The following is a 12,726-nucleotide window of genomic DNA, read 5'->3' as shown; positions in this document are numbered from 1 at the left end:
AGCCCTGCCTTGCACTCCACGCAAGCAGCGCAAAGCTCGTGTGCCTTGTGAGGCCCCGCGGCCCCTCTCCGAGCCAGCGCCGCCTGCGGCCGGGGCCTCTGCGCGGAAGAACCGGCAGCGGAGGGAGGGTCCCAGGCGACAGGAGGCGATAGGACCCAGGGCGCGCCCCGCGCAGCAGGGCGGGGCGAGCAGCGCGGACCCGCCGCGCGGGAGCGCTCCCCGCCGGCGGGACCAGACGGTCTGGGGCGGGTCTGCGTTGGCACACGGGGACAGCGAGGCTGCGCTCCGGCGAGCACGGGCATCCTCACGCTGAGGCGCGGGACGTGACTCAGGTACTGAGGCGGAGCCGTCGTGCGTGAAGTTGCGGGGTGGGGGGTCCAGAGCCAGGTGAGCGGAACCCAGAGCGCCGGGCTGACCTAGGGCGATTCTGGGCGTGGGGCTCTCCGGGCCAGCAGATGAGCCCGAGCGCCGCCCAAGCTTTGGGCAAAGCGCGGTATAGGGGTCCCTACTTCATCCCTTGCCCAGAGGCTGCGCTGGACGCCGATGGGGACGTGGGCACAGAAGCCGACTGTCCTCGCACCCCTTGGCCACCACCCCACGAGGGTCAGGGGGGCGCCGTCCCGCCCGCTGCGTTTCTTCTCGCTCACGGGGCCACGCGGGCGCACCTCTTCGTCGGGAAACCCGCGTTGCCGTATGGGTCTCCAAAGTCCTCAGAGCCACCGGCCTGAAAGCGCTGTCCGGGCGCTGAGCGGTGCTGGCCACCGAGCCCCGCTCTGCCCTCTACGAGAGAGCGCTGGCCCCGGCTTCCCCTCTGGCGGCCGGGTCACGCCTGGGCGCGTAGTGCCGCCCGCCCGAGGGCACGTACAGTGCCACGCCGGTGGCTCGTGGGACACCCGCCAGCTCGGGCTTTGTTTCCGCCATTCGTGGCCTCACACCATTACTGAGGGGCCAGGGTCTCTGCGAAAGCGTCGCCTCCGCGGTCCCTTCGCTACCGCTCACCTCCTGTTTCAGTGTCGAGCCCCGGGAGGTGAATTTCGGAGTTCTTTGTCATAGGGATGACCGTTCAGGTCCGTCAGAGCGAGTGACGAGCAGTCTGAGGGACTGTTCCCTCATAAGGACATCGTCGCAGCCCCGAGCGTGAGCTCCGTTCCTGGGCTCAGCAAGCATACTAAGAACGGTGGGGCGCCCGGGCTCGGGATTGCACGGCATCTCCCTGGTCTGACCCAGGCGCTCGGCCGGAGCCGTCTCGGCTGAGGGCTGCGCGGGCTACGTGCCCGCCCCGGAGCGCCGCGCGAGCGCTCGTGGCCGTGGAGACGCCGCCACCGCCACCATTGCATTCCCAACCGCTCTGTCCCCCACATCCCTCCCGCGCGGCGGCCGCCGCAGCCCCTCTCCATCTCTTGGGAAAGAACCTTTTTTTGATACTGCTCGCAATCAGCCTGGAGGGGTCTGCGGCTTGCCTTCTAAGCAATTTTGTGGAGAGAAAAAAAAGCCCACAAAAGTGGAGTTGAATTTCAGTAATTCAGCTTCCTCACAGGCGCAGACCGTTAGTAGTGGAAATGCACTCCTCTTGGGCAAACCGTTCAATTTCGGATGTCACAGAGTAAAGTCATGTAGGGTTTTGCAGCGTTTATTTCAGAGGAAGTCGTGTGGCAGCCGTTTTAAAATGTAAATCAGAATCTATTAGTTCAGTACACCTTTTGTGGTTCAGTCAGAAGTATAAATCAAGGTATATTATAGAAATAAAAAGGTGGCGTTTTAAATTGTAGCTGAAGTAGCAATTTACCTTTCTCTATGTATGACACCCTATTATGCAGATGCACTGTCCAAAGCAACTATGTAAAATGACACCTCTGAGACAGACAATCTTTTCTCACTGTATTCAGCTACACGTGCTCACCTAGCTTGAGATACAGTGCATGTGCATGCGTGCACTTTATATATTAGAAAAGTTTCAGGATATTTTACAAAAATAAAAGCAGATGCCCAGCTGGTGACAGGAATAGGCCCTTAATTGGTATTACCCTAGCTCTGTAACTTTTTGGTTTTATACTAAGCAATATAAGGACACCTCTCCACTATAAGCAATTGTCAAGCATTTATGTTTTTCTAAAGCTTCAACACATTGCAAAGCCATCACAGCTGAAGGACTGAAATTAATTTTCATGATAATTGTAAGTTGCTCCTAACTGAAGTTGGGATTCTGCAATTTATATTTTTGAAAGCGTATGGAAATCAGTCAGATAATTGCAATACAGCTGAAGGCACGTTTGTCAGTTTTCTGTGAACACAGAAAGCGCATGTGCTCTCTGGTGTTAAGGTGCTGCTGTGATGCTGACATAAAGAACTTAAGGTAATGGATGTGGTGTAAAAAAACCCACAGACTTTTAACGAAATAAATCCACTTCTCCAGAAATTGGGCATTTGATACGGATACAATGACTCTGGAGGTTGACAATGCTATTGTAATAGGACAAGTATATTTGTTTCCCCAAATAATATAAAGAGCAGGGCTCTAACATTTTCATGATACAAAATAAGCAAATAAATACTCACAACTTTCCCTATAGAACACTTTACCAGATAATAGAATTTAGACTGGTTAGTGTTCTACACATAAAATTGCAGTGTGAATTTACTGTCAGTGCGGTCTGCTAATTACTTGTGATGAATGTTACTCACTGTGCAGCAGCAATGAACAGTTCAGATGTTTTGAGGCTAAATGGGAACTGGAGAATGATTAATAGTCAAGATTTGGTATGAACATCACTTGCAGCTACAGACTGCACAGAATTATCCTAGTAGATCTGAGAGGGAGATGAGGGAATGAGGAAAACCGGCAAACCCTTAAGAAAGGCAGCAGATCTGGGAAATTGTCTCAGTTGAAATGGAGGAGGCCAAAATGGGACAGTGGCAGTCACTGTGGGGCCTTGCAGGGAGGACAGGAGGTAAGGATAGGCATTGGTAAATATGGTAATGATTTTGTAGGGAACACAAGTTTGCAGCAGCCTTTGGAATGAACATATAATTCAACTGGCTAATATTTAAGCAGATAAGCCACAGGAAATGCACTAGTGGGTTATACCAATAGCCCGTCTAATTGGCTTCTATGAGGTACCTGAGTTGTAATAAAATCTGATTTAAAGATATATGCATTTGTACTTTAGAGAATCAGAAAGGAGTTAAAGTCTTGCTGAATAGACAGATGTCAGTGATGTCAATACAAAGGGTATTTGTTCTATATGTCTATATGATTATCATAAGATATTAAAATAAATATAATATTAAATAGAATATTAAAATAAAAATATTTTTTCAGGAATAATTTCCTGAAAAAATTCAGTAGAGTTGGTTAGTCTTAGGAATCCTCATGTAAAACCAAGAATAACAAGCATATTTTGTGTAGTCTGCTTAGATTTTAATACCCTTGGGCAAATACTGGAAGTTTATAACTCCTATTAACACAGTATTGAACAGCCTATGCTTTTCAAAGTAGTCATACCCCCAACACCCTATGAAGAGAGAATAATTATTTTCTTTGCTTCACAGATAAGAAAACCAAAGGAGGATCTCTACATTACTCAGCTTATACCATCTTCCTTATTTTTTAGTTACGCATTTCCCAACTGGGTGGGGTTCCAGACTGAAGTCTAGGTTGAACTGGGTTCTCTACTTGCAAGCCTATGTTCTATTTTTGATAACCATATTTTATTTGTATCATAGAAATTCAAGGTTGTGTAGATTTCAGCCATAGTTAGAAGAAATTAATTATTCCTGAGAATTCTTGAAATTAATTTTTCTTGAGAACAGGAAGTCCTCAAGCTATATAGGTCAGTGTACATGCTCATAAATGTCCTTCCTACCCATTCTGCTGACCATTAAGTACAGCTATGTTGCCAATAAGAATATTGGCTAAAAACAAATAATAGATTCTTGCCATTTCTAGCTGCTCCTTTTTATAATACAAATGTTCACCTTTTATATACATCATCCCAGAAACCACACCATCGCACCACCCACAATGTTAACTAGTATTTCCTCCTAACTGAGTCTATATTAGTTTCCATGACAACAAGAAGATGATCTCAGGAAGATGAAACCTCAGATGCTACCTTTGTTTTACACATTACCAAAGCAAGAACCCATTCACGATAGAAGGAATCTGGAAAAAAATATTGACAATACTATCATGTCTTTTGTGGAGATACGAAACTGAGCCAGCTAAATGTAATCCCTTGCCTCTAAATAGAGCTGAGTTAGCAAAAGCAGAAAGCAAAGCAAGCTGTTGCAACAGTTAGGAAGTAGTGTACTGTCTTAGCAGGCTTTGATAGTATCCCAGCACTGCAGCAAAATCTTAAGTAAAGAGATTTTTATTTTTTTCTGCACAGGTTGACCTGTGCAGGTCAACCACAAGCCTGTCTTTTCTAAAGGTGGCACCCCTTTTTTTTTCTACATTTTGCACAGGACATACATAGTGCGGACTACTTCCTTATTATTTCTTAAGGAGGTGGATACAGTCTTAGCCTAGTAAGGCACACCATGACAGGATGAAGCACATTCTTGCTGTGTTTATGGAGACAGGGTTCATTTAGTTCTGGTTAATGGTCTTTTTATTTTGATGCGTTAACATGAACAACCAATGGACAAAAGCAGATGGATAACACTGATCGTAGAATCAGAGGGTGGTTTGGGCTGGAAGAAATCTTGACCTTAATCTTGTTCCAACCCGCTGCCATGGCAGGAACACCTTCCATTAGGCCAGGTTGCTCCAAGCCCTGTCCAACATGGCCTGGAACTCTTCCAGGGGTGGGATAGCCACAGCTTCTCTAGGCAACCTTTCCCAGGGCCTCATCACCCTTACACTAAAGAATTTCTTCCTAGTACCTAATCTAAACTTACTGTCAGTTTGAAGCCATTCCCCCTAGTTCTATTACTACATGCCCTTGAAACAAGGCCCTCTCCAGCATTCTTGTAGCCACTTCAGGCACTGGAAAGGTGCAATAAGATTTCCCCAGAGCATCCCCTTCTGCAGGCTGAAAAATCCGAATTCTCTCAGCCCTTCCATTTAAGAGAGCTGTTTTTGAGGCATGTGTCTGCAAATGTTAACCACTATTGAAAGGACGGTATTTGAAGATCTGGCATACCGGTTTATGGTGATTTTTAGCCAAACGTGGTAGCAGACATGATGTAAAGAAGAGTAAATGGATATTACTGTGTGTTTCCCTGTAGGCTTATTTTTATGAAATGCTGGAAAGTAGGCCAGGTTCCCTCTGGTAAGTCTAGCCCTTTCATCACAACAAAACATAAAACCTTTTTAGAGACTGTTCCTCATGGCAAAGATGCTAATTTTCGTAAGGCAGGTGCAACAGAATGTGTCTCTTACAGGCTGATTTGCTTTGCTGGCCATGGAAAGCTCAGGAACGGCCAGGAAGGAAGATGTTTCCCTTTCCCGTGAAAGCACCGGGTTCCGGTAACCCCGGTTGCGAGCGCTGGGCGAGGGTGCGGCCTCGGCTCCGCCCGCGCCGCGCGCGCAGCTGGCGGGCAGCGCCCGCCCCCGCCCGAGTCACGTCCCGCACGTCTCAGTGCGGCGGCCGGGCCGGCGCGGCGCGGGGTCACGCGGGGCCGCGGCGGGAGCGGCTCCGGCAGCCCCTGCCCCAGGGCCGGAGCGGGGCCGGGGGAGCCGGATCTTCCTCCGAGCCGCCTCCGCGCCAGGCTCGGTGCGCCGGCTGCCGAACTGACTTCTGCCCCCTCCAAAAGCTTGGTCAGTTCTCTTCTGGAAGGAACAAGTGCGCTGCCAAGTAGTTCTTAACGGTGCTTTTTCTCAAAGCCACTCGCCGCTTCATAATGTGTCGATGTAGTTTGCTACCGGGGTTCAGCACTGTAGGTCTGCAGAGGCTGCTCTTACAGCAGTAAAGGAGACTGTCCCAGCCTGTGCCCAGAGGTAAATGCCTTAAGGCACTGAATGTCCCCATCCAGCACTGTATAAGCAGCCTGGAGAGATTGCCAGCTGCTATTTTTCAACAAAGCATGCTCATGTATTATTACTAACGTCGTGTTGCTATTTAGATGGGTAATGGAAATGAACAAAAACTGCTCAACCCTTCCCCCAACATTTTAAACCTCCACTGCAAATGAAATATTCTGACAACTTGGAAGTAGCATGTGACAATGCTTCCTACCACCTTAAGTGCTTCATTCTTACATCTTATTCCTATTCTTTATACATTTGAGCCGAGATTCATCAAATATCACTTTTTCTTACTGATTAGGTAATAATAACAATAGAAAGTATTTGCTTCAGGCACGCAGTTGTACTAAGATTGCCTCAGTTATTAACTCCCAGCATCCACAAAAATGGCTCATGGAGATATTCATTGCACTTTAGCTTATGAACTTACTTGATGTGTGAGAAATGATAGTTTATCATCATCTCAAAGGGATCTTTCTATCTTTTCAAGATAACAGTGTATCAGGGCTGTACTGCTGTCCTCAGTGGGGAATAAAAAAAATCTGAGTGATCAGCCCACCATTTCACAGAACACTTGTGATGCACCAGATCTCCTAAGTGAATAGGCCAGGCAGGAGCTTCATGTAACAAGGTCCTCCGTTAAAAATCCTGCAGACTTTAATGCAGGAATTTTTACATATTTGTGAAAGACACACCCCTGAAGTGCTGTTATGGCTTCAGTTTTCTGGTGGAACAGAGATTTGGGTGAAATCCAGCTGTGACTCTGAGAGCTGTCAGGAGCCATTTATTTAAAACTCAGCTGTGTGCATCTCACTTTCATGTATATTTTTTGCAAGCTTTGTAAGAACTACATTCAAGCAAGGAATAGTTACAATTGCACTGCATCTTCAAGACTTTTAAGTAGTTCCATAACTTAGTTTTAATGGTAGTGCAATTTTATAGACACTAATTGCTTTTTGTTTCTTAGGGAACGCACAAGCTTCTTCACCATGGGAGCAGTAGTAGCTGATGATGGTCCATCAGGTGTTAAAGCCCCTGATGGAGGCTGGGGCTGGGCTGTCCTTTTTGGCTGTTTTATCATCACAGGATTCTCCTATGCCTTTCCTAAGGCAGTCAGTGTCTTCTTTAAAGAACTTATCCGGGAATTTGGCATTGGATATAGTGACACTGCATGGATTTCTTCCATTCTGTTGGCCATGCTTTACGGAACAGGTGAGTGGTTATCTGGTTTTGAAACAGTATTATGTCATACAATTAAGTTTGTAAATCTTATAGCCATTTACAGTGTGTATCATGACTGCATATCATTACTTGTGTGCAAGTAAGGCATTCCAATGAAGAATTACTATTAATCACATAAATCAAAAGATTTCTTAAAACTCATCCAGCTTGGATTTCAAATTATGTCTCTGTAACTCAGTAGTTGCTAAACATGATGAAAAAGAGAAATCAAAAGGCACTCATTTGGAAGACAAAAAAGATTGAAGTATTTGACTACAGAGGCTTGGCTATATGGGCAAAGTTCAAAACGAGTCAGAATTACTGAGGGTGGAATGACCTTCGACCTTTTAGATCATTGATTCCAACCATGAATGCTACACTTTGAAGTCCACCAAAGAAATACAAAGTGTCATAAAATCAGTTGCAAAGTTGGTTAATCTTAGCAACTGTAACTTGCTTTTCTCGCCTAGGTCCACTTTGTAGTGTATGTGTCAATCGCTTTGGCTGCCGCCCTGTCATGCTGGTGGGTGGCCTTTTCGCCTCCATGGGGATGGTGATAGCTTCCTTCTGCACAAGCATTGTCCAGATCTACCTAACTGCAGGTGTGATTACTGGTAAGTACTGTGCATTGCTGCAAATGAGTTAACTTAGGTCTTAGCTTTAGGCTGAAGTTTTGTATAAGCGAAAAATACCTGAAACATCAGGATCACCCAATTGGGCTTTTATAAAGATGGCAGATAAGTGTGGAATTAAAAGGTCATTTATTCTTGTTATGAATGCTTGATAGCATGAAGTGTAATCATAAAGTACAAGAATACTATGGGGGTAGAGTACTTTGTGTTATCTTAGGATTCGTTTGTCCATTTGGAATAAAACTATTTTCTCTTAAGTCATGAGTCATAAAAAACTGTAAATATCTTTAACAGTGATACTGTAGGCCAGAATTAACTTTTATGTACCCTCTACTACAGGTTTGGGTTTGGCACTAAACTTTCAGCCTTCACTCATCATGTTAAACCGCTACTTTGACAAACGCCGGCCCTTAGCCAACGGGCTCTCTGCTGCTGGGAGTCCAGTGTTTCTTTGTGCTCTCTCACCCTTGGGGCAGATACTACAACATGAGTATGGTTGGAGAGGAGGATTCCTTATCCTGGGTGGGATGCTGCTCAACTGCTGTGTATGCGGAGCACTAATGAGACCTTTGGAGCCACCCAAAAAGGCTGAAGCCACCAAAGAGCCAGCTGAGAAGAAAGTGAAGAAAAAACTTCTGGATTTCAGTGTGTTTAAAGACGGCGGTTTTGTAATCTATACTCTAGCAGCGTCTATCATGGTGCTCGGCCTCTTTGTTCCCCCAGTGTTTGTTGTGAGTTATGCCAAGGATTTAGGGTATCAAGACACCAAAGCAGCTTTTCTTCTGACTATTCTGGGATTCATCGATATCTTTGCTCGCCCAATCTGTGGAATGGTAGCTGGTCTTAAATGGGTTAGACCACGCTGTGTCTACCTCTTCAGTTTTGCTATGATTTTTAATGGCTTTACAGATCTCATGGGTTCTATGTCTGTTGATTATGGTGGACTGGTGGTCTTTTGCATTTTCTTTGGCATTTCTTATGGAATGGTAGGTGCTCTTCAGTTTGAAGTTCTCATGGCTATTGTCGGTACGCAGAAGTTTTCCAGTGCTATTGGTTTAGTGCTCCTGGCAGAAGCTATGGCTGTTCTGATCGGTCCACCATCAGCAGGCAAGTATGCCATTTAGTTCAGAATTTAAAACTGTGCATTGCATCCATTTACACAAAATATAAGGGAGCTGAGAAAGAGATGTGAGTCACTCGAGAAATGCAGATTGTGCTCATGTTGCACATGTTTCAAAGGCTTTCTGCAGTTACACTCTGAGATGGTCCAAGAAGGGATGGAATGAACCTTTTCCTTCTTGGATCTATTTCAGAGTTGGCTAAATTGCCATCTGGAGATGCTATTTCTTCTCTGAAAGCCTGCACTGAACTTATTGGTAGATAGCTGACTAGGATTCAGAATATGAAACCGGTCAATTTCCTTTGGGAAATACTAGGATACATTCTCTATATCCAGTGTAGATTTGGAGAAGGAAAGAATACACCTGAAGGAAGAAAAAAATCTTGCAAGGAGGACTATAAAACTGGATTGATTTAAGGAAGGTAGAGTGCTTCTATCGCATGTCTCACAACCCAAGAATAAGGGGACATGACAAAATAGTAAAATTCATTAATTTGAAGTAAAAATATAAATTAATTACTAATAAAAGAACATACATTTTACAGACCCTGAACTGAAACACACATTCCCTCCCACAACCCACCAGGTCACTGCCATAACATGTTTACTCTTTATACGAGATACTAAAAACATCAAGCAGTTTTATTTTGACAGAACCCCCTTCATGGGAAAACCAATACTGTGTACTACTTGCTCTGATCTTCAGGTGTGGAGAGGCACTTCCTTCATATCCTCCCACCTGTTCTTTCACACCCAACAAATCCTGTGAAAATTTAACTTTACCAGTGTCAGAATCCATCAGTTACTCCACACTGACTCTTAAGATTTACATTTTAAGCAGACAGTGCAGTGCCCAGGTAGAAAGGTAAATGAGCAAGAAGACAATGATGATCAGATGATAGAGATGATAGAGATCCCATCCATGGACGCACACATTTTTATCTGAAATACAAAGCACGCGTTTGATCTCTTGTTTATGAAGGTGAGGCTGGTTTTATTTCAGATGAACTTCATTGCCTCCGTGTGGGCAATGGAGTATGTGCTTTGCAATGTCATGTAATGTCAGTGACTGTTAAACTGAACTGAAATAATTGAGAAATATTTTGTAATAAACTTATTTAAATCCTATTTAAAAAATCTTGGTTAGGTAGTTAGGTGATTGGTCTTAGTTAGGTGATTCTAGACAGGAGAGTTAAAATAATTTTAAAAGCAGAAAAATATTCACTGCAAGATAATAACTTTCATTAATTACGTGGAATGTTGCCTTTTTCAGGAAAACTCCTGGATGCAACGGAGAGGTACATGTTTGTTTTCATTATTGCTGGAATTGAAGTTACCACCTCAGCCCTTGTATTGGCCTTGGGAAATTTCTTCTGCATTAAGAAAAAATCAGAAGAACCACATACAAAAGAAGAAGCAGCAGAAAGAGAAGAATTAAACAAATCTGAAAACAAAACTCCTGAAGATGCCAAGGTGGACTCCATTGAAGTGGAGCAGTTTCTGAAAGATGAACCTGAAAAAAATGGTGAAGTTGTAACTAACCCAGAAACATGTGTGTGAGCATGACAAGGAACTGAGAAGTGTTCAGAAAATAAAGATTTTCAATACTATTTATTTTAGAAACAGAAGTAGTTTAGGCCATCTGCTTTATAACTGGGGGGGGCTAGTCAGCTCACCAGGTCTCTTTGGAAGCTGATTAGCTAGACAACATCTTACTGGAAAATTAGCTCTATCGGTAAAAGGTGGAACACTGTGGTTATACATTTTATGTAAACTAAAAAGCTCTTATGAACACAAGTAGGCTCTTGCTATGCATCACCAGAAACTGCTCACTTGGAAGATACAGGAAAAGCATATTTAAGAAAAGTGGAATTATATGTATGTTTCCAGACAATATTGATGAAATTGCTGTGTTGTGTGGCTAAACATAATTTCCCTATATTCTCTGTGAAAGGAAGAGAATCTGAGATGGAAAAAAATCTCAGGAACTTAAAGATCTCCATTAGATTTTCGAATTTCTTACCTTTTTAGATTTTTTAGATTAATTGTCTCAGCCCTAATTTAATTTTGATAATATCTGTAACTTTGATTTATGTAAATGCATTTCTGCCTAAACCTGTAACCTTTGCAATTATCATCTGGAAATCCTGTTTTTGGAAAGGCACATTACAGGTAGTGTCCTCAGCAGATCACACAAGTGGCATTCCAAGGTAGTACTAAAAGAAAAAAAAAGAGCAGAATGGATCCTGACAGACCGTAAACAAACAAAACCCACAATTCCATACCCTGTTTTCTGTAAAATTTCCCTAAAGCACTGAAAAGTATTACAAGTAAAATGGAGAAGATGATTATTCGGGTTTAGTAGAATATTCTGAAAAAGTGTACATTTTGCATTTAAAAGAAATGGTGCAAGTTTCCAGATGACCTACAGAGTGGGTAGACTTAGGGAAGACACTGAACTATTTTGAAACATGTTAGTCATCCATAAAATGCAATGTTAGCATCAGGAGAAAGTTTTAACATGCTTGGTTTTGAGGTTTTTTTTCTACCCCATTTATACCACTTCCCTACCCTCTGGCTTAATCTATGGATGTTCAAAGTGCCATTCTTGCTGTTGGAGGAATCATGATAGAACACGCTATATCATTTTTATGATGGCACAATACTGAATAGAAAAGCAAGGCAAAAGAAAGGCATTCTATTTTTTTCCCACCCAATCCCACTAAAGAAATGTCATTTTTTAAAATATAAAATTATGCTACTGCACCCCACCTCTCAAATCTGCCTTTAAAAAGCTGTCTAGGCTTTGTAAGTGCTGTAACAATCTTCAAAACAGGCTAACTGTAACAGATTCCATTTTCTTAGTAGTAGCAAAGGAATATTGGCTTTCAGGTGCCAAAATTTTTCCACTTAATTACTGAAAACTGAAGACCCTAGTCCCTTAAAACTCAGTATCCCCTTTAAATTTTTAACAGAAACAATGTGCCAAAAGCATGAGCCACTCTCTAATGAATCATCTCAGATACCAGCTTCCATTTGGAAGTTTTTTCAAAATGGTTTTGCATTGTTATAACAACCTTACACAGAAATTGAAAAGTTAGAATCATAACTTTTAAAAGAAATAGATGCTGCATAAAATAAACTGGTTTTATATCCTATATAGTGCATTATTTTAAAGTATTTTATTAATTTAGTGGCAGCAATTGCAGTGAATGACATCTCCTGGTTGTAACAGCTTGCCTACTGAACTTAGCTCCAGTTTGCTAAAGACTAAATTGATTCTTCAAACACAACACTGATAGGTCCAGAAGGCAAGTGAAAAACAGAATCCACGGAGTAATTTATTATATCCTTGGAGGCTGCTTCAGATGACACATGCAAGCCTGATACAGCTTTCAGATTGGAGTTCCCTGTTGTTTCAAAAAGCAAAAACTAGAAACCTTTCTAAAGGTGAATTCAGATTCTCAGAGAGCCATTTTTGTCCTACTGTGTGCTTCGATCACTGGATTTCTTTGCTAGATAATACCATACTGTTATCATAGAACTAAATTATTATTCCTTTGACCTCAGGTTTTGGCACAATTTTCAGTTTCTAGATATTCTGCAAATTGTCTAGATGGCTTTATATTTGACAGTGTCATTTGTGCTTATCATACTGATTTTCCAGACTATATTTCATTCTCCATACACAATACTTTTATGATTAAGCTGGAAACAGTAAGTTTTGTTGTCATTTTGTGTGATTTGAGACAGAAGAGGAAGTTAGGAAGACCAGGAGACACATT

The 12,726-nt window shown here is 43.0% G+C and overlaps 1 protein-coding gene across 1 annotated transcript; it reads left to right on the top strand.

The window, feature by feature from the left end:
- Positions 1-241: 241 nt before the first annotated feature.
- Positions 242-12,099, top strand: SLC16A3 (solute carrier family 16 member 3). Its single transcript, XM_056506046.1, has 5 exons — positions 242-332; positions 6,936-7,180; positions 7,660-7,803; positions 8,161-8,928; positions 10,215-12,099. The coding sequence occupies exons 2-5, from the start codon at positions 6,958-6,960 to the stop codon at positions 10,499-10,501; spliced, it is 1,422 nt and encodes a 473-aa protein (XP_056362021.1). The 5' UTR covers positions 242-332; positions 6,936-6,957; the 3' UTR covers positions 10,502-12,099.
- Positions 12,100-12,726: the final 627 nt, after the last annotated feature.

The sequence above is a fragment of the Oenanthe melanoleuca genome, chromosome 18 (genome assembly GCF_029582105.1).
Source record: "Oenanthe melanoleuca isolate GR-GAL-2019-014 chromosome 18, OMel1.0, whole genome shotgun sequence".
In the NCBI taxonomy this organism is placed as follows: Eukaryota; Metazoa; Chordata; class Aves; order Passeriformes; family Muscicapidae; genus Oenanthe; species Oenanthe melanoleuca.
The sequence above is the reverse complement of the archived record's forward strand: the minus strand, read 5'-3'. Positions and strand labels throughout refer to the sequence as shown.